General features: G+C 33.5%; 3 protein-coding genes across 3 annotated transcripts in view; 1 reads left to right on the forward strand and 2 right to left on the reverse strand.

Annotated features, from left to right (window-relative positions):
• The window catches only part of Pi3K68D (phosphatidylinositol-4-phosphate 3-kinase catalytic subunit Pi3K68D), a 32,567-nt gene extending 27,443 nt beyond the window's left edge, over positions 1-5,124 (reverse strand). The window contains exons 1-5 of the mRNA XM_068771498.1: positions 5,023-5,124; positions 4,738-4,872; positions 1,807-1,933; positions 1,146-1,277; positions 115-715 (exon numbers count right to left, since the gene is read on the reverse strand). Coding sequence (XP_068627599.1) covers positions 115-715; positions 1,146-1,277; positions 1,807-1,933; positions 4,738-4,849 — 972 coding nt within the window. The 5' untranslated portion in view covers positions 4,850-4,872; positions 5,023-5,124. The remainder of the gene's footprint in view (positions 1-114; positions 716-1,145; positions 1,278-1,806; positions 1,934-4,737; positions 4,873-5,022) is intronic.
• Positions 5,125-6,334: 1,210 nt separating this feature from the next.
• Positions 6,335-8,036, reverse strand: LOC137928946 (uncharacterized). Its single transcript, XM_068771953.1, has 4 exons — positions 7,915-8,036; positions 7,435-7,561; positions 6,524-6,785; positions 6,335-6,435 (listed from the first exon to the last, which is right to left on the reverse strand). Exons 1-4 carry the CDS (start codon positions 8,034-8,036, stop codon positions 6,335-6,337), a joined length of 612 nt encoding a protein of 203 aa, XP_068628054.1.
• Positions 8,037-11,598: 3,562 nt separating this feature from the next.
• On the forward strand, positions 11,599-27,656 carry LOC137928947 (uncharacterized). The gene is made up of 17 exons (XM_068771955.1): positions 11,599-11,681; positions 12,270-12,423; positions 12,821-12,926; positions 15,358-15,416; positions 17,762-17,973; positions 18,870-18,968; positions 20,142-20,246; positions 21,417-21,495; positions 21,902-22,119; positions 22,310-22,544; positions 22,677-22,778; positions 23,445-23,585; positions 24,284-24,565; positions 25,319-25,432; positions 26,226-26,372; positions 26,759-26,946; positions 27,449-27,656. The coding sequence occupies exons 1-17, from the start codon at positions 11,650-11,652 to the stop codon at positions 27,582-27,584; spliced, it is 2,409 nt and encodes an 802-aa protein (XP_068628056.1). The 5' UTR covers positions 11,599-11,649; the 3' UTR covers positions 27,585-27,656.
• The last annotated feature ends 118 nt before the right edge of the window (positions 27,657-27,774 follow it).

The following is a 27,774-nucleotide window of genomic DNA, read 5'->3' on the forward strand; positions in this document are numbered from 1 at the left end:
GAAATCTGCTGCTCCAAAGTAAATAAATAAATGATAAGCAATATTTTTTTTATACAATTAGTAATCAAATATACGAAAATTACTCGTTTCTGTCACTTTAAATTATAAACTTACCCCGATACTGACTTCAGAAGATTTTCGTGAACTTGTACTCTCCACGCTGTCTCTCGAAGGTTCCGTCTTAACAACGGCTTCCGTGTTCACATTGTTATTCGTTACACTTTGAAACGTGTTAGCTGAACTCACAGGTATTGGCGGATATGTGTGTATTTGACTCAACTGCGGATATAAGTTGGGTCTCGTGGGCCTTGAAATCATATTCGTTGTGTTATAATTATATGCCGGCGGATTGTTAGGAGGTGGGTAACCAACATAAGGAGACGGAGAAGCCATTCTTGTTTGAGTATATGGAATTGTTTGCGTATACATTGGTGGATTTGTTGCGACGTAAGGAGTACCAGGATCTTGTGATGCAGCGATGGGTGGAGCGTAATACGAATATACGGGTGGCATATTTGGAACTGGGGTAGGCATAGGTGTTGGCATGCCATAAGGTTGTGTAGGGTAAGGCGGTACTGGATTATATGGTTGTTGATAGTTGTAAGCATATTGGGGGGCGTATGGATAGCCCGGTCTCTGATTGAATGGAGGATTATTCATTGTTGGCGGAGTTTCAGGAGTGTTGAGATTTATTTCTTCAGTCTGTTGACCCAATCTGTAACAAATGTTAATGTCTCACATATATTTATCAATAAAACATGTTATTAATTATTGTAACAAACCCTACACACTTTACTCTATTTTTAATAAGAATAAATGACTTAATATTCAAAAAATTTATGCAACTATCCTATTTTTTCAGTCAATACATTAACCATACATATTTAAAATAAAAAGAAAAGTTATATAGAGATTTAAGGGTGGAACAGTTTCTAAATGTAATAAATATATATAAAAAGTATATGTAGTTTTAATTTAATGAGTAATATTTACATAATAAATCATAGAAAATTTCAATTTTAACAATATTTTAGTGGCGAAAATAATATCTGTTTATTTCAATAGTTTCAAGCTTATTATCTTTATTCAAATATTACAAGAAGAAGTACTTTTATAATCACAGTAATATGCAATTTTAAACATACTTGCTAATTTGTTCAATGTACTCCTTTAAGGAGGCATGGGAACCCTTTGGAGCAGTTTTGCTTGTCGGACTTGTGAATGATATTAGATCACTATTATCTGTTCTGGTTGGACTACTCCCCGTGGACCTGTCACTGAAAAGATTAAAAATTGAACAATAAATATTTTAAGCCAAATAAATTTTTACCAACATAGCCAAGTAAATTGACAAATTAAAGTGGTAGTGAACTGACCACACAGAACCCAGAATTGATTATCACATTGGGCTTTAATTCTGGAATATAAACTACAGACCGGCAAACACAGCATAGGATGGGTGGATAAAGGAGAATGGGCAGCCAACCTTATAAAGGTGTATACAGGCCGCTTCTAACTGGTCCTATTGGAAGTCTATGGAGGGCTGTGTCCAAGAGAGGATGTCTTACTGCTGAAATGATGATGATGATAATATCTTTTCTTACCATGATAAAAGATGCATATAACAGTTTATAAAGTAAAAAACAGTATTTTAATAATAATAAAGAACTAAACACAATTCATAAAAATGATATTCTTTGCTTATCATATCTAATCCACAACAGATAACATTCAATTTTTTTTTAGTGTACACAAAAATAAACAAATATAAATGGAATTAATATGCTTCAATAGAGGGATTGTTACCAGGATGTGTCCAATGTAGTAATTCGCCCCCTCGGAGGCTTCCGAGGTGGCGGCGGCAATGCGGGAGGAGGTACTTCGCCGTCCTCGCGTCGACGCGTACTGGTCGCAGCATTGTCATGCACATTATCTATAAAATGATATTGACATGATAACAAATACAATACGTATTACCTTATTTTCTTCATTGTATTTTTACCGCATACATGCTCTAAATAAGTTTAATTAAAATTATAAGAGGTATTAGTAAAACAAAACTTTTTAATGACAAATGAAAAAACTTTACAAGGGCTGAATCCTTTAAAGCTTTTACATCTATTATGATACATTATATATTCTTTAAGATGTAATTACTTACTGCTCCGAACTCCTGTAGAACACTTTATAAATTAATTACTACAGAAAGATCCTTCTTTATGTCTAAACAATTAAAAATAACATACAAATCTCTGATAATCCACTTAGAAATTCCAAGAATATATTAAATAAAATAAAAAATGATTTAGCAACCTAAATAAAGGGGAGAATTGATTTCAATGTCAAAATCAGTATGTAGTATACCAGTGCATAGATTGAATATGATGTACTATATCTGTATATAGTATATATACTGATTTGATTGATTGTATTTAAATTATGAATATATTCAATGTATTCATAATTTAAATACAACTTACATAACCATAACATAACTTAAAAAAATATTACTTAATCTTGTACTTGTACTATTCAATAAAAAAAAAACATTTAACTTTATAAAATGACATAAGTTTCTTCCCTTTTTTTTGGTGTGAAATGAAAACACAATATTTGTTTTTTAATGTCAATTTATTAGATTGTGTATTAATCATTCTGTTCTACAACCTTCTTCCATTTATTAGGAAGCCTCATCATGCCCTCACAAAAATTGTTGACTACAGCTTATTTGCAAAATATTCACCTGAATTAAATTTTTACTTGTTCATGGATATGAAATATTCATGATAGAGAAAATTTTTGAAGTAATGGAACAAGTAATAATCAGTCGGAGCAAGATGTGGGGAGTATGGAGCAAGAGTAGAAGGTCCCAATTAAATTGTAATAATTTGTGCCAATGCAATATGTGGTCTTTTGTCGCCATGATGAAAAACAATGCCACATTGGTTTTCTCCTTAAGGCCATTTTTCAACTAAAGTAACTTTCAATTAATCCAGTTGAAAGTATGATTTCAACTAATTACTTGTATTACACTACACCTTTAGTACCACCAAATGCAAAAAAAGAAACTTTTTTGAAGTCTAGGCTTTGCAACAGTTAAGTCTATTTTTTCACCAAATGAGTTTTTAATACATATTTTGAAGATGATAGAAGTTTTGTCTCCACTTACAACGCTTTTTAAGAAAGAAACCCTTCCATGTCACTAGATAAGCAAAAAGCACTAGAGACCTAGTTCATAAGGTAGATATCTCATTCAATAGGTATGGAACCCAAACGTCACATTGATTTGCTTATCTCATGTTCATTAAATGCTGATGAACCATTATCTAGGGCAGTGATCTGCAAACTTTTCTCATCTATAGCACACTAAAATCTTACCTAGAATTTCACAGCACACCAAAAGCTAAATTTGAGTGATGTACCACTGTTTCTTAAATAAGTATAATGAAAAAATGTAAAATTTAAATTTTTTAATTTTATTGCAGCATACTTGTATTCGACCTATGGCACACTGGTTGCAGAGCACTGGTCTAGGGAATATTAGTGGCAAATTTTCAACTACATTTTACTCTTTGCAGTCTTAATCTTTCAGCCCCCCATTGTCAGCTCTAATTTTTTTTAAAGCCATTTTCGACTCCCATAAATGGTGCAAATCTTATCTGCATTGTTCATTACATTATTGTCTTTTTTAAACCAATAGAGCATAACACACGGTTATTGCTCATTTCTACTTTTTACATTGAAAAGTGCCAAAAACAGTTTAATAGAAACTTTGTCACTAACAAACAATATTTTAAAAGAGCTCAGCTAATACAAATCTTCACATATAAATAATCACAGTCGCTTTTAAGTCAGTGATAACATAGCCCTAAAGAAACTTTTGGCACAACCTTATACTTTAAATTTTTTTTTAATTAAAGCAGCACATGGAACAATCATATACAATATTAAGTAATGATAGAGTTTACTGCCTCCCTCTACATAAGACAATTTAAATTGACATGTTAAATTTGCAACACCGCAACAATAAAAATGTAAGAAATTTATTTTATGAACTTAAAAATTTAATTTTACTTCATATTTACTAAATTTTAAAGTAAATAAACTATAGCATTTAATTTTATTGTAAAGATTTTTTTTTATATTGTGTTATCTAAATCATAATATCGATGACCCCAAAGTAGAGATAAAATATTGTTTTCTATGTGCTAGTGGCAGGCCTTTCTTGTGATGGTTAATGTAACATGAAAATTAACTAACACATGAAAAATCTTTCTTTGGATACTGTAAGGATTACTTTAAAGTTAATAATAAAAACATAAGGACTTTTATTAAGGCTTTATATTACATGTTGTTTATTAACATAAATGTATTATTCATAGTATTTTTAAATAAATTTCAGTTCTAATAAAAAAATACATTAATAAACTATAAATTAATAAAATATTTATATTGAGAACCTAGCAATCATATTTTGTATAAGGTTGTCTTACAATCCTATGGTTATTTAAAAGAAAGGTAAATGAACTCCACTTCCCTTTGATTGATAGTTATTTTATCAAGTATGTGCTCAATTTGTTTCAATTGTTTATGGATGTTAATATAATGTTAAATCATCACACAGCAGATTTATTAGTTTTAATTATAAAACTTTTAAAGTAACCATAAAACCACATCCGTTATAAGTAAATCCTTAACAAAACGGTGTAAGTGAGTAAACAAAGTTACGACAATTACCTGAATTAGACAGTAGTTTCTGTCTTCGAAATTGTTCAAGAGCCAAACTTTCTAAACTTAACGCTTGAGCCTTTTCTAAATCTGCTTGAAACTGAAGATCGTAGTCAGACATTGTGTTTTAACTCCCAATAACATCTACAATGATATTTGTGAAAGATGAGCGTGAGAATAACAAAATTTGCTCTGTTTTTCTAACCACATTTTGCGACACAATTACGTCGACACACACAAAATAAACAAAGCAATTAGTTATCACGAAACATCACATTTTGAAGATAATCTTACCAAATGAGTTTGCGATAACGCTTTATTTATTTTTATTTTTAAGACATTATACGATACGATTTGGTTTGGATTAGCTGCGGAAAACTCATAGAGTAATTTATAAGTATTCTGTGATGGTTATGTAGGTAAACTTAACAAAATTCACAGACAAAATATCGATAAAATGTCAAAAAGTTTTTTCGATAAAAATAGTCGAAAGTTATTAGTAATTTTGTACAAATTTTGAAATGTTTTCGTTTAAATAATATTTTTGTACTATATACTGTTTATTTAAAATAAAGTTAATTTCAAAAAAATACTTAATACCTCATTTGTGAGTAATAACGATGGAAGGATAATATTAATGAATCTATATTTGTGTGCGGATGCGTTACTTTGCTTTTCTGTGATTATTTTTTTTACCATGAGATTTCACGTATCTTTGAATGATTAAATTCTCTTTAACCTGTTTTTAAACATGTTGTTCCATTAATTCAAGTTTAATCTGTGATTTCAATTGTTGGTTGGACAGTGATAGCTATTAAATTGGAAAATTCAAGACATTAACATATTTAGGACAATAAAATAAAAACTTTTTATCGCGCTCTACCTCCTTATAAATACGGTTTTATATTTTAAATACACTTCTTTACAATTGTTGACGATTATTTACAAGCCACCATCAAATCAATCAAAATCAAAAGCATATTTTATAGGGAAAATGATTTTTTGGCTTTTAAACAGACTAAACCAAAACTTCTATGCCTTTTTTATTAATTTGTATGCTTTCCAATTTTCTGCATAGAAGATATTTAAAATACAGATTACAACACGTAACAGACCCATATATGATTTCGCTAGAGGAGTAGGATTAAGCTATAGTTAACAATCAGCCTAAAACGTCCGTTACAACTTAACACACTAAGTTTTAAGTACTTATTATGACTCTGGAATCATAGTTTCCATTGAATGATGTAAATCGATTGATGTTGTTGAATGTAAAAATTACACATAATCCACGTAAGGATCGTTGTACAGACTTCTCAATACATTTTAATTTAAGACAACTGCAGAAATGTAAAATATGATCACTACTGACGTTTTATTGCACGTGGTAATTAAAAGAACAATGTAGTAATACGGTATGGTGACCAAAGGTAAATTCGTGCTTTTTTTGTTATTTACACTAGAATAAATATCTGCTAACTCCGTCAACTTTACGACGAAAAATAATACAGCGATAAAAAATAACAAGGATCATTTTTATAAAACTATTTGCGTTTATTAATTATTGCAATCAGTAATAAAGATAAATATTTTATTTATAGCATTGTTACAGTATTCTTGGTATATTTATTGTATGCATTGTGCATAATTGCCTCGGTGCCGGCTTACTTTTTGCGTAAAAATTGCCAACGCTCTTTGGTTTATTGCCTGAAAAACAATATAAATAATTTTTAATTCGCTATAAAATCTTTATCTTTTAGAAATCATCGAGATGTAACGAAATTTACTGACATACCTTGTGCAAATGATGTTTTTATAGTATTTGTGTTGGTATTCCTATTTATTTTATTTTGTGTGCTGTTCCCAGAATATCTACTTTCAAATTCATTCCTTCTTCTATTTGTTCCGTCGTTAGGTTCCGATAAGTAACTAGAAGACGATATTGCACTTTTTGGTTTTTTACCTTGGTCTTCTACTTCACCTGATAATGATTCAAGTGGAGGTTTAAATGTTTTGAAGAAATCTTCAATCTGTCTTTCAGTCCGGGCCGTTGCCATCTGACACAGAAAAAAACAAATGTAGGCTATCAATTATTATCACTTCGATATACTGCGATAGCTCTTGTAACAATAACAGAAACCGGACCTTTGAATGCATATTTACCAAAGGTTGAATGAAGTGTTGGTTTATATAGAGAGCACTTTAGTATGGAAAAAATCCTGGTTACGATTGTCCGAGTGAGAAGAATATTTAAAGTGTTGCTTTTTAATTAGATGAAATTTACACTTGTGCATTAATCGGAACTCCGAATATAGTAAATTTATCTATAGTTAACACATCGCAACCCCATAATTTCTTAGAAAGAATTTTATTGAATTATATCTTAGCGTATCGCACAGAACAAATAGCAACTGGGACCTTAAGGTTTTATGGTGGAGTCTACGGATCAGCAAGCGCAGCATAGAATCACACATAGAACCCACAAGGTGGACAGACGACTTCACTAAGATCGTCGAAAGACGCTGGATTCAGGTCCTATGTTTTCTCCTATCTCTGTGGACATCCTATACCAGAAATAAAATCATGATGATAGTAGCAGAATACAGCTCGAGTCTCTAAACACTACAGCAATACTATTATCAAGCTAAATAAATAAACGATATCCTCTGATATTTTAAAAGTATGAAAACAAATTAAAATTTATACCGGGCCAAAAATATCATTTTCTTCGCGATCGCAAAAGTGCAATATTTTTTTGCAAACAGATCTTAAATGTCTGATTCGCTGTTTCTTCCTCTTACCAATTATATCTTGTTCACCAACTCTTGCAGTTCTGAAAACATCAAACATTTCTTAAATTAATTACGTGGTTACATATTTAACCCCAATCCTGTAAAATAAAGCGTTATGTGGCTTGAGTCGATGGCCACGGAGCCTTCCAGTTTCACTACCTTAAAAGAGGTTTTAATGTAAGCGTTTACAGCGCCCTTGCCTCTCACACTCAGGGGATCTACAAATATCACTTGGGCAACAGTATAAGTCAAGCAAAGAAAAATTTAATTTATAAATATTAATAATGATGGTGATGTAATTAACACAAGTATCGCTATAAAGTAACGAAATACCTGTTAATATTCATATTTTATTTATTTGACGAAATTAATATTTTTAAATTAATTGCGTTACCTTATCACGGTAGGTTTCTGAAGGTTAACATTGTCTTTGCTCGTGTCTGTGGAGTCCCAGATATCTTTAAATAGCTTACGACGTTCGGCAAAACTTCCTGTATTCGATGGGACTGACTCCATGGTCAACGAGCAGTCATGTAAATTACTGTACCATATTTATTTTTGAGATTATTTATTACATTTTTTTGTGGTTTTTAATGAACAGTTATCATTTTGTTATTTTTTTTAGTCATGCAGTGTTTGATTGTTTGTCAACTTTAGTAAAACGTAACAGATAAGGCTTTTTAAATTGTTATTGATTGTTGACAGTATTTTCGTTTTATACCATAGAGTTATTATATGATTGGTTTTAGATATGCTTTAAAGTGGCATTCACCCCTTTTCAAATTAGGTACATTTGTCAACAAGTTTAAAACTTTACACCTATTTCTAATCGCCGTCTATAAATTGATCACTTTGAAAAATATTGCATTTTTAAATTGTAATAAAATATTCGTTTCATCAAGTTAAGGCCAGCTACGAGAAGAATCCACAAAATTCCGCCCACAAGAGTAGTTTTTTTTTAAATAGCCCCTGTTATTAGGGGCCTATCGTTTCCCTATCTTGTGGAAGGACAGGATGAATTCTTTTCGTTTAATAATTTCTTCACACCTTATTTTATTTCCGAACTTTACATTCATTCATCTTAAGTTCATTCATTCTTTTTCTTATTTTGTCTGTCTTACCCTTTCATTCCATTTCCTTCTTTTCCCATTCCTTTCTTTCGTCACCTAATTCCTTACTTTTACCATTTTCCCTTTTTTCTTTCTTCAATTTTATAAAATTTTGTTTTGCAGTTATCATTATATTCACAATTAATTTTTTATTTGGTTTTACAATTTTTCTCAAGTCTTATTTCGTTTTATTATATCTTTTGCAATTTTTCTACACAGTTTTACAAATGTAGGTCTCGTATTTTCATCGCTTATTAGTAAAGCCATTGTTTCTTCGTCAACCTTTATGCCTAATCGACATTCGGAGTCGACCCGGAATCCTCCGAACGTCGGACAGTGGGCTACAAGGTGGACCACAGTCCCGCGTTCGTGTTAAAAATTACCAAGAATAAATTTCATATAATTACACCCATAACTGGCAGTACACACCTCTCGTATTTATCGGCAAATAACTAGTACTATACTTACATTTGTCCCGCTATAAAATGATGAAAATATGATACAATATATTAACACCTTGTCCACGTTACTATAATTAAAACATAAAAAAGCTGCTCCGTTTATACACATAATAATTATATACTCAATAGCTATAAGATTTATATTAAGAATATCACATAACCTAAAACAGTTAACTTTTCGAAAAAAGGTTTAATTCAAAACGTTTTTAAACTAACGCATACATCTCATGCAACAGGTAGACTATGTCTCGTCAGCTAAACGCGCTCAGTAGTCGACTGGCACTCAAACTAAAAGCAATACTTCTTCACACTATCTAACAAAGTGATTTAAAAATCAAGTGTTAGCTAGGACAAACTGAAGTGAAATTAGTAATAGAATTATAAATACCCATATGCCAAACCAATATGACCCTAATGTACTATGGGTGGCACTCAGTGAACACAACGAGAGCAATTTGTTTAATGCTTACCCCAAGCTGTTAGCCGAATTGTTTTGTCAAGAAGATGCAGCAAGACAAGAGGGAGACACAAGTGAGGCCGAAAGACTCGTACTTCCCAGCGATAAAGAATGGCGTCTCCAGCAATATTTCCAGCTTGTCGCCATGCAAAAAACTCTGGAAATGGATACGCAAGTATCATTTACAATCACAATAAATAGCTTACTTCAATAATACTTTAAAATAGTATTTTAAAACATTTGATTCAAAATACAAAGCTTTACAAGTGTGAATGAGCTATACGCGCTGATGTTAGCAACAACCTTAAAAGCCATTTACTGCCAATCATTCTGTATAAAATAATCTCTCCGAAATATGTTATATTTTTTTTTCTATAGGTATTAAGTCCTGTATGCTTTAGCAGCTATATCTGTAACAATAGCCTCAACAATTGTTAGTGTGTCTATTTAAAAAAATTAATCCAAAACTTTCTATTATTACTATTAATATTTTTTAAAAGTAATATGTATTTATAACAAATATATGATTCGTAGTGTATCATTTATTAAAAGATTGTTAGTTAAAAGTATATACAGGATGATTGGTTATAGGTGTAAAAATTTTGAAGGGGTGAATTTGTAGCTTATTTGCTGTCTATAAATGTATGATATACCATATCCGAAATCAAAGTAAGCAAGAAAAAGATTTTCCATAAAAAATTGTAATTAACATTTACATATTTAAATTACGTTTCCATATTAAAATCAATTATTGTTTACTATCCGTATCTGTAAAATTGGTACCGCCAGAAATTATCGGTCTGTCGCATTTACATAGAAATACTAAATGATAAAACAAATTTCAGAGTGATCAATTTTTGATACAGGTGTTTGGAAATAGGTATAAAAGCTTTTTAGCTTTTTGATCACAAATAAGCTTTAAATTCACCTTTTATACGATTTTACACTAAAGACTCATCACTTTATTTAGCTGAGGTTCATTTTAAATAAATCAAACTACTAGTATTTTTTAAATTTATATCTCAGAGTCACGTCTATCCTCAATAAATATAATTGATTGATTTCTTCTGGAAATACGCAGAGAAAGTACAGTGAAAAGATTGGTCGGGTGCCTCGAATGGATACGTTAATTATGGAATGGCCATGACCTCTACAACAATACAATGCCTACATGCGTAACAATTCAGAAGCACAATTGTATGTTCTATAAAACCTACAGCACTTTATTTCTTTTAATACTACTGAACTATATATTTATCTATGTATGTATATATATATATATATATATATATATATACATGTATAGATTTATGTGTGTACATGGATAAATACCAGGAAACCGACACCTTTAAAGCTGTTTCCTAACTAGTGACTAATCTATATATTTTAGTAGAATGTGATAGGCTATTAATTTTTGGCAGGACAAAGTCTGCCGGAATAGATAGTAGACAATAATTAATTTAAATAAGTAGAATTCCGAATTTAAAAGAACTCTTCTTCGTACTATGTCATCATTTCGCTATTTATTATTTCTAAAATCATTGATTTTTGGTTTGGATGTACCATACATTTATTAACAGCAAATGAGCTATATATTCACTCATTTAAAGATTTTACACCTATAATCTATCACTCACAAAGCAAGTAAATTCTTTCTTTTCTTTCGAATCGAATTTCTTTACGATATCTCGTTACAATGTAAAAGGCCTTCTGAAATCCGCTTCTAGATAAATTAATGTATAAACTTGTATGATTTATCGTTGGAGGCAACAAAATTTGGCGTATTAGACATAAAGTATTAAGTTAAAATAAGAAAAAAAGTTTTTAATGACTTTATAAACTCTTTGTTAAAATTTCATAAAATATAATCTGTGTGTCACTTTTTCTAAAACAAATGAAAATAAAGAGATGTATCTAAATTTTAGGTAAAGTATTTATTGAATTGTAACGTATTTCGTTTTATTTGAACTCTTAATTAATATACTTTATTAACAATTTTCGATGTATTAATAAAAATCGTATTACGCGTGAAGTTTGAGATCATGGAATATTTTAGAATGAAAAGTGTTGTGCGCAAAATGGAGCAGAAATAATTATAAATAATGACTGTACACCACAATTTATCCCTTCAGCCGTGAGTAAAATAGAAATTTTTCTTATTAGTGAAACGAAATTTACGCGAACGATAGGATTTTTTTAAAATTACTTTATTCTTCGAAGAATGCTCAGTAGAGGAATATATAGCGTTGAAATTATTAAAAATGTCAATATTGTTTAATAGCAATGAGACAGTTATGCAATTTTAGTGTGCAGATCTGACTTGTCATTTCCTTCTTATTTTGTTGCTACAAAACATTTCACTATAAGTTTTTTAAAATATTAACTTTTATGAAATTCCTTAGTGCGAATACTTACATTTAACAATTGTTAATTGACTTTTTTCGAGAAGAATATTAATTTGTTATATACATTTAATTTTCTACTATGCATCATACATGGTCTACGTATCTACGTCATAAGAAGAATGATCAAACCGAGTTTCCCGTATAATGGTAAGCAAGCCCCAAATTGAGAAAAGGCCACAATAAAATCAGTCGAGATTTTTTGTGATTTGAATAAATATCTTTAATCTGTATTATTGTGTTACTATTTGTTTTTAGTTTTACATATAAAATAACCTTAATAAACAATCGGTTAGAAATGTATAATTACATCATTTTAGGGAAGATGCTGTCAATAGAAGTATCAGAAGTAATTCAAAAGATATAAGCGAGGAATGGGCACCTTGGAACCTCGTTGTTTGCACAAAAAATCCCAACGCGCCGACGCCCGTCGCCATCAAAACATCTCCCGGACCTGCTTGGGATATAGGACAGGTGACAACGTTGTTTTATTATTAATTAAAACATTATCGTATAAAAGTGGAAACCAACATATTCTTAGACGAAAAAAATATTGGTGTATCATTGGTACTATCGTTTTAGACGCAGAACGTCCTCAGTTGGCCTCCCTATATATTTCCAGTAGGTTTAAATGCGGCGAACCTGCGGCGTTTTCTGACGACCTTAACAAGGTCAGCATCCACCTTGTGTGTGAATGTCCTACTCTGCGTTCGCCAGTGCGTGGTCTATACTCTAGAACCATAAGGCCATAATTGATATATTATCCTGTACACATCTTAACAATATTTTCAAATGTATGATGGCACTGAAAATTTATTACAAAACATCATTTACGTTTGAAAAATTACAAACAAAAAACAATTTGTCAAAGGTGCTGAAGGCGGGTCGTCTTCTCTTCAAACCCCCGATGGAGGTGGACTTTGAAGACGAACAAGAAATGCGTTACGTTTACTCTTTAATCTACGATGTTTTCCGATGTAAGTCCTTGTTTTCATAGTTATTTTATGTTTTATTTTAGCGGTATAATTTTGTGATGAGAAGTAAATTAACAAGAACAAGTAGACGCGGCGTAGATAGACCCACCACTAGATGTACCGACGACATAGTGGAGGTCGCAGGACATCACTGGATGTGGGTAGCGCATCACCAAACACCGTGACGATCTTTAGGGCATGCCTTTACCTTGCAGTGATCGTCTATCGGCTGGCTTGAAGATGATGATGAAGTAAAACCAATAAGACTTTAAATGGTTAATAATTTTTAACGCTTTGTTGTAAAAAAAAATTTGAACAGAGCATATTTATAAAATTTCAGACTACTATTCATTTACAAACGTCACAAAAAGTAATGTTACTTGCAAATAAGATGTTACACGTTTAGGAACAAAAATTACTTTTCGATTATGACATAATAATTTTGGATTTCTTTACAGTATAGAAATTTTATCAGATGATTACTTGAAATAAGTTTTGGTAAAAATACTGAAGAATTGCTGACAGAACTACACAATCATTTATAACTAAAGATTGTTGTAAAGTTATAAGCCGAAATAGTCAAAACATTTAAATCACTCCCAAAACCCCCATAAGCGCTTAACATTAAGTGACACGGAATCGCTTAAGCTAGCACGTAAATAATAGGGCTTCCAAGTCTAATAATATTTTATTCGGACAAGTATTAATTTTTTTAAATCAAAATATTTTTTCAAATATTTCTGTGAAAGTTTAATAATTATGCAATATATCATATAATATACCAAAACAGCTGGTCGGTTAAAAAATACCTAAAGACCATTTACTATTTATGATCTACATACAAACTTCTTTCAAATAGTGACAATCTAAAAATGATGAATAAATCTCATCAATAGAACTCACGATTTTTTAAAAATATTTACATATTTATTTTTACGAAAGGATATTTAATCATTCTAGCAGACAATCATTAACAGTGTTAGAAAGAATAGGAAATCCTATGTACATACAATACAGAGTACTCATATTTAATACATTTAAGAGATAACTACAATATTTTATAACACATTAACCATACAGTTAAATTACAAGACGTACGTATAAAAAGCGATAACCAGAAATATAAATTTAACTTAAAACTGAAAAAGTACATTTAGTTTTTAAAAATACAATCACACATGTATTTCAAATTAATTACGAATGTCATATATGTTAACTAAACGCAATTGGCGTTATGAAACATATCCAAGATATTTGTAAATTTTGGTTACCCTACACATAAATAGCTGCCGCTGTAAATGATACCACACCACGTTATAAACTAGTTTACGGGCGTCGGGGGGTTTAAGTTTATCACAACACACTCGCGCGATGCCGTGGCGATAAGGGCTAGCGTGCCGCTGAAATTGCCTTACGACTTGCAATAGAAAATGTGCGCCGCATAGACACTGCCAATATTGAAATAGCTACAACCGTGTCTGAATTTTCCCACACCTACAAACCTTTATAACTTTTATGATAATCGATGTATTTTATTTTACCATTAAAATACACATGATTTTCTTTCGGTAATAATCGAAGATTTGTAAGCTTATGGAATTTTTATAAATGTGTAAACGTTGACTTTTAAAAGAAACGGCTCTTTCGAGATAAAGACAGAAAATTGACTAATAATTTCGCAGCGTTTCTTAGCTTCTAAGAACGGACCTGTAGCTAAAAAAATAATTATTAAAATAAATTAAATAATTAAATTTCAGAGTGATAACTTTATACAGATGATGATGTAATGATGCATTAACATGATTGTAAATAGGTGCAAAACTTTACTGAAAAATGTGCTCTAAGCATTCATCCTTTTAAAGTTTTTATGCCTACAATCAATCTCCCTGTATAGTCATATATAATTTTTTTTTACATTTATTTATATGTGCATTAAAACTACATGCAGCATTTGCTAAAAATCATGAACATATTTCTTCAACATCATTCCAGCTGAAAGACGTTCCCTTTGGGCCTTCCTCAAAGAGTTCCAACAGGATCAATAGAAAGCTGTCGCCTGTATATCTACGTATTTATTTAATCATTATTAAGTACAGTTTAAAAGCAGTGTGTTAAGTGTTAAAAGGGTGTGAAAGTTGGATTTTAAAAACAAATATAAGAGTTTACAGACAAAGAATTAGTAAAAAAACGTTCCATGTTAGGTGTATGGCAGTGACATGACGCGTTATAGCGGTCATGGGAATGGAATAAAAACGTCGTAAGCATCTATTTCTTGTTCTTTACGGCACGTTTATTATTCAGTCCTTGGGCTTATGGGCAGAATATACGGCATCACGCGATTTAGCGCAAACGTCTGTAAACAAGGGAGGTCACGCGTTGTACATATGTGTGTTGTATGCGGACATAACAAATAATACTTGCGATTGCTTTGCAGATAAATCTATTCTAGACCAGGCAATAGAGGACATCGATTTCTTTGACGACTTTTCACAAGTGAGTAAAGCATTTCTATTTCTTCGTTAACTAAAGGTAATTTCTTAAAATTTACGATTAAAGTGTAAAGTCACACTTCGGACATATGAAACAATTACGGCAGTACGACTGAGTTTGTGATAGACTGTTCAAAGATCTTTCATAGCACGTGCCAAGTTGAAGGACGCCTTATGACTCAGTTATAAAGTAGCTCAGTTTGATTCCAGTTTCAATCAAATCGAGTTCTTTTGTCATTGTTCTTATAACGCGATAAAAGATCTCTTCTCAGAGTTAGTAATAGTCTGTAAAATTAATAAATGAAAGAAATAAATCTTATAATACTCCTTACATTCTGTTGACGAGTTATAAATAATTAGAAGTATTGTTTACCGATAATCTGAACAGTTAATAATGTTAATAAATATTTATATGGTTGTTGAGTTCTTAATTATGAAACAATGTACATGGCTTCTCTTTCTGGAAAAGCTTGTTAAATTTAGGAAAAAAAAAGAAACTGAAATTGCGATTTATTTATTATAAAAAACAGCTAACGTATCTGTCACTTGTGAATTTTCTTTCAGTTCAGCATATCCAATGTTACTATCTCAATTGATAAAAGAATACCCTTTATTTAATTTCTTTTTAAACGGTCGAACTACAAAAGAACGCAGCTAAAAATAATAAGAACATGATTTAATACGGTAATAATTTTCGTTTAACATAGTGGTTGCCTAAATATCATGCAGTACTGTAAACCATAAATCTTACTAAACATTCGTGTTTTTTTCGCGACAAGGTCATACTCTGTGTCGTTACTAAGGCAGTACCGACAAGCATCGTAATCGCTCTCAGTTAGGGCAGGTTCGACAGGGATGTACTGACGGAGAATCGAACCCGCTCGATAACAATGACGTGACCGGAGACATTTTTTTTTTAAACCCCGAGAACGCTCACACGAAAATGTGCTTTATATTTATCGCCGTTTATTTTCGGTTTTTTCAATTCGGTATAGTTCGATAAACAATAAAATAGTCTTTGTTAACGTGACCTTCGCGGATTTCGAGACGATCAAAACATTTAACGTTTTTTTTTTGTAATTTGTGTACAAACAACAAATCTTTAAATATGTATGTTATTGATTTTCGCTACTACCTTTGTTACATAATTTTTAATAATACCTACGTAAGTTGTAATGTTGAAATATAAAAATCCTTATTTTAGCATGAAATGGTTCTTAATCGTGTAGTCATATTTTTAGTCGTGTAGTTTTGTCATGTCTGCCGTGGCTATCTCGGCAGTGGAGTAGCTAGGTGTAGGCGTGGGCAGGAGCCTCCCTTTACTGTACAACAAATAACTAAATAAATAAATTATTTGTACGCTAATAGTTGTAATTATTTTGAATAAGCAACGAAATATATCAAAAAAGTGCTTTTTGAGTCATGCAGTAAATCCTTCTGCGTAAGAGTAGGGTTCGTCGGGTCTCTGTTAAGATAAATCTATTGCGTAGGTCGTGGGAACAAAAAAGGAACATTGCATATGTTACTTGTTCTACTACTGTGTTAGGCCATATTGTATCTCTACTTACCATCTATCTTTGTCTCTTTCGCACGTATATTTATGAGCGTTTATTCATGTAATATCTTTCTTGTTCTCCTTTTCAGTCGATCGACGCTCTCTGCAAGACATAGGCTTCCCCCAAAGATCGGCATGATGACCGGTCTTGCGCTGCCTGGATGTAGCGAATTCCCACGACCTTAACTATGTGATCGTCAACTTTAATTTACTTAAGTTATAATCTTTCTGCTAATCCAACTAGATGACAAATAATCAATATAGCTAGAACAGAAAGTTAATTCAGGAAAAATGGAGATTAAACTCTGTTTCATTGAGCTATTTACTTCTTGCCGTAGCACTAATTTATCCTGCTAAGCATTGAATAAGTATGGTGTCCCATAAACCCAAAATCGCTTGCTTTGTGTAGATCCAAAAAATCTTAAATCACATACTTTATAGTAAGTGTTGTGTAGAAGATTACTCGTGGTAAAATGGAAGTAAAATGATCAAAGTGATAAAAGAACTTCACCGGGTGCATTAAATTCATTATTTTTTTTTTCAAATAACCATTATTTTTAAAGTACGTGTCAGAGATTTTTTTAGTTCATATTCTTTGATTAGGTCAAGCTTATTGTTCGATTTTTATTTGACATTAATTAACGCAACGATAATGATTTTATCGTACCTAAAAAAACCATGTCGTATCTTAAAGCGACACGATTTGGAATTTCAATGCACTACTATCAACCTTACTTACCATATCGATAACACATTTCCCTTCAGGTTTTGATGCATGAAAAACTAATTTCCAGTTTTCCGAACACCGCCACGTGACCTGGTTATTTCTCATGGAATTGGCGCGACGCAAGTGGAGCGCCAGGAAAAGAGAAGAGCTAGAACGAACGACAAAACTCCTCGATGAGGCCGGTCCGCCTTTCAAGGACATTGAGAACGCCATTTGGGAGCAGAGGGTTCATTTTGCGGCCGCTATTGCGAGGATTCGTATAAAGAACAAGGCTTACACGTAATAGTTTCTCGTCTATCTTTATTGTATTAACGTAAAAGCTTTAAAGGGGCGAATATATAGCATATTAATTGTCAATTAACGTATGGTACACCATATACAAAATTCAATGGTTTTAGAAATAATAAATAACTTAATGACAATGTAGAAAGAAAAAGTGTTTTCGAAATTACGGCTACTATGTATTATAATTAATTATTGTTAACTATATCTCCCTGCAGACTTGTTTTATCAAAATCTAGTTAAATGTCGCATTCCAGTAGAAAAAGAAATCAATGTATCTTATTACAGACTGGTCAATTGATACAAATGGATTGAAAATGGGTCTAAAAGCTGTAAAGATTTTCACCTACTTAAATCTTTTACACCAATAACCTTGTATAGATTAAAACTAATACCCACACATTGTTCAATGTAAAATTCGAAAACAGCTCCACGAATTGTTCAGTTATTTTTTTGATTACAAATTTTCATTAAATCATGTTGAAGATTCTGAGGCACTAAAAATGGAAAAGTTGCAAAGCTATACTTTTCTTTGCCTTTTTAAACGATAGGGTAAATTTAAAAAACGATACTTAACCATAAATTATTTAGTCATCAAAAACCAAAAAATGGCCACATCGAATAAAAAATGTCGTGTATCAAATAATACTATTTACAATGAAAATGTGTTGACATTATTAGTAGTCTTTTGATATTGCCACCGGATGCACGCCGTTTTCTACCGGTCCTAATGGAAATCTATGGGAAAAATATATGTCCAGAAGTGGACTGTTTACGGCTGAAATAATAATGATGTTGAAATAATGACTCGCGCTAAGCGTTCGTTTTATTTAGTTTATGTTTATATTATATACATATGAAGATTAAAAAACCTTTTTTTGTATACGTTGCAGGTTAGCAGATCTTTTGCCGCCTCATTTACGCGAGGAGTGCGTATCGGCATGCGTCAACAAGGACACCGTTACCGGCTGGGTTAACACCTTCAAAGCCAAGTAAGACCAAGTCTGGTTTTCTCTCACTAACGTTACCACCCGAATGTCATTCAGATTCTTAAAGAATGAAACCAAAACGCAGTCACCTACAAAATATCATCCCCGGCTCTTTTGAACGCGGCGCCGCCCTGGGACCAAGAAATATGGTCGAGTCTCCGGACGACGCGAAAACCTTAAGACAGGCATCGTACAAAATATTTTAGCGATGTTCTAAAACAAACCAGCCTGATCGGTATCGAGGTCGTGTATCACAGGTGTCGCAAAAACCCGATCATTTTAGAAAGAACCGTCCTCCGCCACGTCCCCCCACCCCCTCGCGCTAATGCTTTTCAAAGTACTAGTAATGTAAGCCAAGTTTTAGCAACTCATCAAGTCAAGGTCCGGCCCTCCCGAGCGCCCTGAAATCGAGATGCTAAGCGGGTGTTATCAAAGAGTGACAGAACAAGTCCTCTCGCAAGAGCCCTTGAATGTAATCAATCCATAAAGCTTCTACTTATACGATCTAAGAGGTCATCCAATCCGTTAAAACTGTAGTATATAGTCAGCCACAAGCTTCGATACCTAAAGAGGTCCGTTATGCCCTGTGGAACCTGTGGAATCTGCAATTGCCATTTCGATAGCAGTAGAGCAGCAAACTAAATCAAATGTCAATCAGTCTACAATATTACACCTTATTGTATAGTAAACAGGAACAATAACAATTAAATGTGTCCGCACCGTGTGAACTATAAATTTAAAAAAAAAGAACTATAACTAATGGTAGCTTTATCCAAAGAATAATAGCACATGTTAAACATACGCCATAGCGCTTATTTCATTGCATTATCGCTATAGATTGAGCAGAATAGTTAAGAAACGCTTATCAACCATTGTTTAAATAGGATGATATTAAAATATATGCATTTAATGTTTATTAACACATTTATTCTAAAAGCCGATTAATATTTTTTTTAAATAATCTGTATACATGTAATAAAATACAAAAAAACCTTTATTTTTTTTAAATTTGCGTGAGTCATTGCATATCGTGCTACGAAAAAGTTTTCTTTCAGGTAAAGAATTAGTTTTGTATATTGACTTAAAAATTGTATTGAAGCTCATGTCATGCCAAGATTTAAAATCATTATCAACTGCATTCAGTAAGAGAAAAGAATACTCTATTATCGGTTGCAGGAAAGTCCCTCTGCTGGTAAAGAGACTACATGAGCTGGGTTACACCTACAGCAGTTCGCGACAGCTGTGCGCCGGAGAGTACAGATTCGACCGCGTATGTCCAAGGTACGTTAAATAAATATTAAAAATCAACAGATAATTATGAATTTTGTCAAATAATCAGTGTAAATGCTATGTTTGTAAAAATTTTATGAAAACCCAAAACAAATTGTCATTTATTTAAATAAATAAAAAAATTTTTAATGGGTTTTTAACGCCTTTATTGACGAAACCGCAGCTACATATTGCAGAGGAAAGCAATAACATGCGATATAATATTATTTCACTAAGTAACATACGGACAGTAAAAGTTTGAGTTCGTAGGATATGTTTTTGTTTAATTTCAAAAAGGTACATTAGTACTCTGCGACTCGTGAAACATTTACTAGCAGAGAATGCCTTCCATATTATACCTTTATTCTTAGTATGCGAAATGTATATATAAATGAGCATGTAGTAAATAACAATAAAAAGATAGTAGCAATATTCATTTGTACCTAAATTTAATGTTAATGTTTAGTATTCATTGTACACACAAGTTTATGCCGGTTCATTTCAACGACATATATGGTTAACTAACTTGAGCAGTGTTAGGCCAGCGGTTGAGGACTGAGACTTGCGATCGTAGGTCGCAGGTTCCATTTCCAGAGGATGGGCAGCAGCGTCCTCTGCGTGCCATAATACAACACTGCGATCGCCACCAGCCAAGCGTGGCGATTATGGTATATCCTTCCATAGATATCTTTGGAGGAGGCGTTTGCTTTGCAGTGGGCGTCTATGGGCTAATTCGATGACGACATATTAGCTAATAATTTTGCACACAAGTCCTCCTGAGAGTGGTTTTATAATATTATCAACGTCATCATCGTTTCAGCCGTAGAAAGTCGACTGCTGAACATAGGTCTCCCTTATAAATTTTTGGTAGAACCAGTTGGAAGCGGCCTGAACTACTTTAACGAGATTGTCTGTCCATGTTATGGGCTTACGTACTGCGCCACGCTTGCCAGTCCGTGTCCTCCACTCAAAAATCTTAAGGCCCCAGCGGCTGTTCCGCGCGCTAAGTAGCTTGCCCCCTGCCAGATAGCGGATTAGCAAAGTAAAGACTTTGCTAATCCGCTTGGCCATTTTAAAGTATATATTATTAACGTTTATAAATTGATTAACATTTTTTAAATAAAAATAAATCAAAGAAATAAGTTCAGTAATGGCTGTATGTAAATCCGTGATTAATTTTAGGTTCATAACACTGCGACCGCCTGACAACGTGAGCATCGGACAGCTGGACCTTGTCAAAAACGGGGTTATAGTTCTTCAGGTATGCCAGCCCCATATGTTTATACACAGTGAATACCTGTAAACGAAAACAGGGGTTACGTTCCATAAACTTGCTCTTGGCTTGTTATATTATAAAACTAAACACTTCTACAAAAAGAGGAACTACGATAAAAGAAAACTATTAAACTAACTTATATTATTGATCAAGATCTTCAAGGTTCATATTGGTATTACTAAAAACAGGGAGCAGTACAATAAGGCACCATAAAAGGCGTGCTAACTAATCCTATATGTTTGATTATTTATTTCATTATTACTAAGTCCTTTGTTTTAAGTTTTAAGGTTTTCGGCATCGACTTCAACAGAAAGAGAAAAAGTCTTACATTTTAATTAGATTAGGTAACTTTTCTCTAGTCCATGACCGTAATTCGATTCTCGTCTTAAAGGAACGTGAATTTTGCGAGGGTGCGTCCACATTGTGTCGTGCTTTGCGCGCGAACTCCTTGAAGGGTGTGGTCGCTCAAACACACGCGTCATCTCCACGCTGCTCAGCGTACCTGGCGGCGCAGTTGCACGAGCTGGCGGCCGTGGTGAAGGCCAGCACGCCACCAGCGCCTGCCACGCCCGAACTCGGCAAACTCGTCGTCTTTGGCGCCGGGGATAAGTACGCATTTCTATTTTATTTATTTTAGGTTCACAAAGTAGTTGCATTACTTATTATCATAACAGCCAGACAAAGGTCTATTGACTGTTATGATAATTGGGACCGCCAGATAATGTCCAGATATTATAAGTCGCAACAAGTGTAGAATTATCTTTTTATGATAAATCATAAGTTTAAAACCTTTTCACAGAGTAGGCAGTTACGTTAGTTCACTTCGGGAGCTGGGCATCGAGGCCTCGGAGGCGCCCCAATCTGGCGCCCCCGTGTACGTACTGAGCGAGCCCGTTCACGGGGAATCCCCTCTAGTGGCCAGCGCGCTAGATGGCGTTGTGGCTGCTCTGGCTACCCCACCAAACTCGTACTCAGCAGTCACTGACCCTATAGACTTGGTGTGTGGTCGCGGAGGAGATTTGGCAATGCTGGAGGTGGGTAATTCTAAAATAAATTGAATACTACCCTGTAATTACCTATTTTCTAATCTTTTTAGTTAAAAATATTATAATTTACAAAATATTGCTACTGATAAAAATACATTTAAAGCAATAAATTAACTTTAGATTCTCACCGAGTCAGAGATGAATATGGAAGGCAAAGCTCGTGTACAATCGATATTGGAAGAGCAAAAAAGAACATTGAAAACCCTTTTGTCTAAACCGCAGGTAATACAAATTTGGTATTATACCCGGTATTTGATTTGGGTCGTCTGAAATATTAATCATTTAAACACACTTTTAACTTCTTTATCTCTACCAAGCTATCTAAGCAATGTGTGCTAGAAACGATCAGTAAAACAGAAGTGAAACGATCATTGTTTTAAGTATTATGCTTCTACCCTATTTGCCAAATCAAATGCCGGATACTATACACACATTTGATAAGATTCGAGATTACGTTAAATTCATATTGTCTTTTTTTGTGATTAATAAATTGCAATATTCAGTATATCTATATAAAACATGGTATAGTTATTATTTTATTTATGAATTTGTTTTTGATGTCCATTAACAAAACGAAAAAATACGTGTTTTAAGCATATGAAATATGAAGTGCGGTCTTATCACAAATCGATTTCTACAAGACAACTAAAAGATAAAATAAAATACTTATTTAAGAAGGTCAAACAAAGAGTGGCAATAAAACGACAAATGGATGTACATATTACAGATTAGTTATGATACATATATTATTGAAATAATTATATAACAAGTATTTTATAATATATAAACTATACAGAAAGATCTGCAAACGTAACATTGTACAGAAAACCAATAAAGTTGCTCACATCTATTTTTCTAAGTGTTTCTATAACTGGTTTTAATGTTTAGATCCAGCTCATCTTATATGAAACGCACTCGGCGCTGGAGGCAGAAAATCAAGCGCAGGTGACGCGCGCCGTGGCGGAGGCGAACAGACTGGCGCGGGAGAGACACGCTCTCTTTAAGAAAAAACATAAGGATCATAACGTTGTGAGTTTACATTATTATCAGCAGCTCAAATTCATCTACTGCAGAAATACTTTCTCCCCAAAGCCTTCCGCTCTCTCTCTTTCTCTCTCTCTCTTTTTCTCTCTCTCTCTCTCTCTTTCTCTCTCTCTCTCTCGTGTTCTCTAGCTCTACCTGAAAAGTGTGCAGTCTATACTTCTATTTCATACTGCACTCTAATGACTTCATTTCCCTTTCATCGTCATTGATAAGACAAAAGTGACCCAATATCACTTAAGTTTGCAAATATTGCAACCTATATCGACAAATTTAGTTTTCCATATATTTTAGTTTCAAGTAGTTTCGTAGTCAAGAATAGCTCTTTCCATTACTTGTTATCACTTTTAACCATGGTTATGAGAAACTTAACAAAATGTGATGGGGTGTAAAATTAAAAATTATCATTAATATGAAGTAACATTGTAATCTCCACCAATCATTTTAATAATTTATGAGATTATTTACTTTCTTAAATGTACTTACTTTAACTTTAAGAGTAACCATTATTAACAGTGGTTCTTTTTTTAAACAGCAGATTACAAGCGGGTTACAACATTCCTTGCCTTAGCTAATACGATAAAAATTGCAATACAAAATTTCTTCGAATGAAATAACTAAATGTTCGCCAAATGCAAACGTTCAAACTAGTTTTAAATAATTCTAACAAAAGTATCTATATGCAGGCAATGAAACCAAAAGAAGAGATTGAAATATCACCTTCAAGTTCTTCAACCTCACTTGACCTTCCACAATTTGATACTGTTAAATTCGATCAGGAAGACATCGGAAATGACACTTTACAAAACGAACAGGACGTTGACATAGCAACAGTTCTGACTAAGCAAGCAGATAACACTGACACTTACCCGCAACCGGGAACAACTAAGGCCAGGCCCATTCCAGAAAACGAAACCAAAGATGATGTCTTTCCAAGAGATCCTGATAAAGATAGCCCTGACGTTTACGTAAGTAATTGCGGAAACATTCGTATCCTCATTTACGTTTAATAAATAGTAAATTTATTACATCAATTAGTTCTTCTAGTTAATAAAATCAAGCTGACGACAAATAATTTCGACCAAAACTTTTCAATAATTGTATTGTTTTTTTTTTTGATATTTGTGAAAAGCTTTCTCTTATTAAATCTAAACGTATGTTTTTGAATCTATAATTTTGTATGATAATCAAAGAACCTATTCAAGGGGTCAATGTGCAATGTACTGTCAAGAATAGCTCCTATAAATTATTTTATGGGTATTCATTTAAAGTGAAAGAATTTGACTTCTGATCGAAGGTCGGTAGGCGATCGATAGACGAGCAAGAGGAAATCACTACCCACAATTAAGAGTAGTCTTAGAGTAGACAACTACTATATCGTATATTGGTTGATATATTGTCCGACAATACGAGTATGCCAGATTTCTATTGTAATATTTGTCTAAAATTATAAACATGGCAACTGGTTAGAGGTGTAAAAGCTTCAAAGAGATGAATATGTAAAATTTAAATCTTTTACAACTACTTAAAATCATACGGTGTGCAGGGATCAATCCTACAACTCCTGGCAGTACAGATTAGAATTTGAAAACGCTTTTGCATGTAACATTATTACATTATTATCTCTGAATCCAATGATTTTAATAGGGGTTTTCATACATTAATTGATTACGTTATATTTTTATATATATTGTATATATTGATTATCTTTCTACACACAGGTTCCTTCTTGCGACTTATTCGAAATCCAAACCTTACCGGGTCTAGGTAACGGACTAGACATAAACTATATTCTGGACAGAGACGGCTGCTACCTCGGTCTCATTCAAAGAAAGGTATCTTTTCCGTAATAAATCAATTGAAATTATGATGCGAGGGTACTTTTAGTCTTTGGCAAAATTGAGCAATCTTACCTAGATATCCAATGGGAAATTTTATGTGTACACGATACTTTGACCTTCTCGGAAGAACAAGAGGTAACTCCATGCCACTAAAACTCCCTTGGTTGATAGTTCTTAGCATTTTGGAGATCCCGAACCTACTAGACTAACACAGGATTGCTTAGAGCTGGTGATATTCGATATTCATGAATTGCTTGTTTACAAGATTTATCTATATAAGCCTGTTATTTATCAATTTTCGTAAATACGTAATAAACAAATGAGAAAATACATGATAATTGTTAATTAGAAAATTAAAGATAAATGTCGCTAGGAAACCAACTGGTCATAGACCAAAAATTCAAAATTTACATTCAACTACCTGAACTGATATTGTCTTGTGTTGTCAGGATCAGCTCTATCAGGGATATGGTTTTAAACGCTAACGCATTTACAGCTACGGAAGGTTTGAAATTGTGCAATTGGCGCCAAATCTAAACCTCTCCACAGGAACTAAGTTCGAGAGTAGGCAGATTTTTCATAAATTACTACAGTCTACTCAGGGCAAGTAAATCATCTTGTTCGCTGGCCCAGCTAATTCCAATTACTAATCAAAAAGTTTAAAATTATGATATCAATCTCACAGTGACCAATTGAAGGCGTATGTTATAAAGCACCGGCTGACTGAGTGCATTCTTAACGTGGATGGATTTAATTGTCGTTAAAGCAATGTTTTTGATTAATGGAGGAGTTGACACGGCTGGACGCGAAGTATATGATCCGCGTGGCAGAGGAGCGCGGTCTGTTCGGCGCGACGGAGGGCGCGCGCCGCAAGCGCGTCGACACCCCAGCCGCCGCGCCGCCGCGACGCCGCCGCCGGCACGCGCCCTTTGAGGTAAGCGCTCCGACACTTGATTACCTACAGTCTCTGTAGCATTAGCGAACATAAAAGAATTTTAGTTTAAATGATGATGCGGCGTGGGTAGGCTTCCGCTAAGTGGACCGATGACATAGTAAAGGTCGCGGGAAGTCGCGGAAAGTCGCTGAATGCGGGTAGCGCTAGACCGGTCATCATGATGGTATTTGGGGGAAACCTATGTCTTTCAGTGGGAATCTATCGGCAGACATGTTAATTATAATGAATCCACTATACTTTATTAAAGGTTCTAAGTAGAATACGGTAGATAAATGAAATATTTTGAAAGTAATACGTTGTTATCGTAGGCTCGCGTTGTGTGGGTGGATCACTAGTATAACATAAAAGTAGGGTGACGGGCGCAGGTGGAGCGGATAGCGGCGCCGACGTACTCGTCGCTGGTGCGAGCGCGCCGCTGCAGCGCGCCCGCGGGGCTGCCGGGCGCTTCGCCCCCAGCACATGAACCGCTGCGAGTGTGTTCGAGACACGCGCGCCGCCTGGCGGCCGCTGCGCTCTACACAGGCGCCGCCTGCACCTGCGACGCTAGACATAGGTAACAGTGTTATATACAAGCCTACAAGTTCTGAGTTAATCGCTTAAAAGCTAAAGTAATAAAGCTATATATATATATATATATATATATATATATATATATATATATACACACACATATGTTATATAAATATGTTATATAGACCCTCCATCGTGGCGATCGTTGGGAGACGACCATAATAATATGAAAATCGATTCCACTAGAGTTATTCTACACTGTCAACCATTAGTAGCCGCTTGGTTGTATAGTTGTTTTTATTAGTGATTTCTTTAGTGAAGTGTAGAATACAGTTCAAAGTTTTTAGCGTATATATATTGTAAACTTCTCGGAAGCAATCCGATTATTTTGAAAAACGTAACAAATTGTCAAACATCAGCCGAACTATTGCTCAATACATATGGCGGCAAAATGTATAGATATTGAGGTACACTTAGAGTGACGGTTACTCCGCCTGTACTGTTTCATCCTGTGCACAAAATGAGTATTATGATCTTGTCAACAGAGTGCAGAGCGGGCCGCGTCGCGCGTCTGCTGATTTGTCGCACCGGCCGGACTCACCACCTTGCCGTCGGCCCTTCCCTCTCGCCATCCACAACGTCCGCTTTACTCCTATTAAAACTAATTATTCATTTAAATAAAACCTTTACAAGTACATTCTGAACTAAAATGGACGCTCTAGTGACTTTAATATGAACAAAAAAATTATCTGAAACGTGATGTAACTTAGTTTAGTGAACTATGGCAAAAAAAAATTTCAAAATACAAATTGTATTTAAAAAAATATGAAATCGTTCCTTTATATTAACAATTCTACAATTTTCGTTATAG

Source organism: Battus philenor, unplaced genomic scaffold (genome assembly GCF_028537555.1).
Source record: "Battus philenor isolate CCGP_79_NKW_IND1 unplaced genomic scaffold, ilBatPhil1.0.hap1 SCAF_4, whole genome shotgun sequence".
Taxonomy (NCBI): Eukaryota; Metazoa; Arthropoda; class Insecta; order Lepidoptera; family Papilionidae; genus Battus; species Battus philenor.

Bases quoted from the DNA above. Each gene is read 5' to 3' on its own strand.
- LOC137928946 (XM_068771953.1), bottom strand. From the start codon at position 8,036: ATGGAGTCAGTCCCATCGAATACAGGAAGTTTTGCCGAACGTCGTAAG. The intron at 6,786-7,434 runs GTATAAATTTTA...TTTCTGTGTCAG, and splicing joins AAAATGATATTTTTGGCCCG to ATGGCAACGGCCCGGACTGA. The intron at 6,436-6,523 runs GTATGTCAGTAA...ATTGTTTTTCAG, and splicing joins AAAAACATCATTTGCACAAG to GCAATAAACCAAAGAGCGTT.
- LOC137928947 (XM_068771955.1), top strand. From the start codon at position 11,650: ATGACTGTACACCACAATTTATCCCTTCAGCC. The intron at 22,545-22,676 runs GTGGGTAATTCT...AATTAACTTTAG, and splicing joins GAGATTTGGCAATGCTGGAG to ATTCTCACCGAGTCAGAGAT. The intron at 24,566-25,318 runs GTAAGTAATTGC...TTCTACACACAG, and splicing joins AAGATAGCCCTGACGTTTAC to GTTCCTTCTTGCGACTTATT.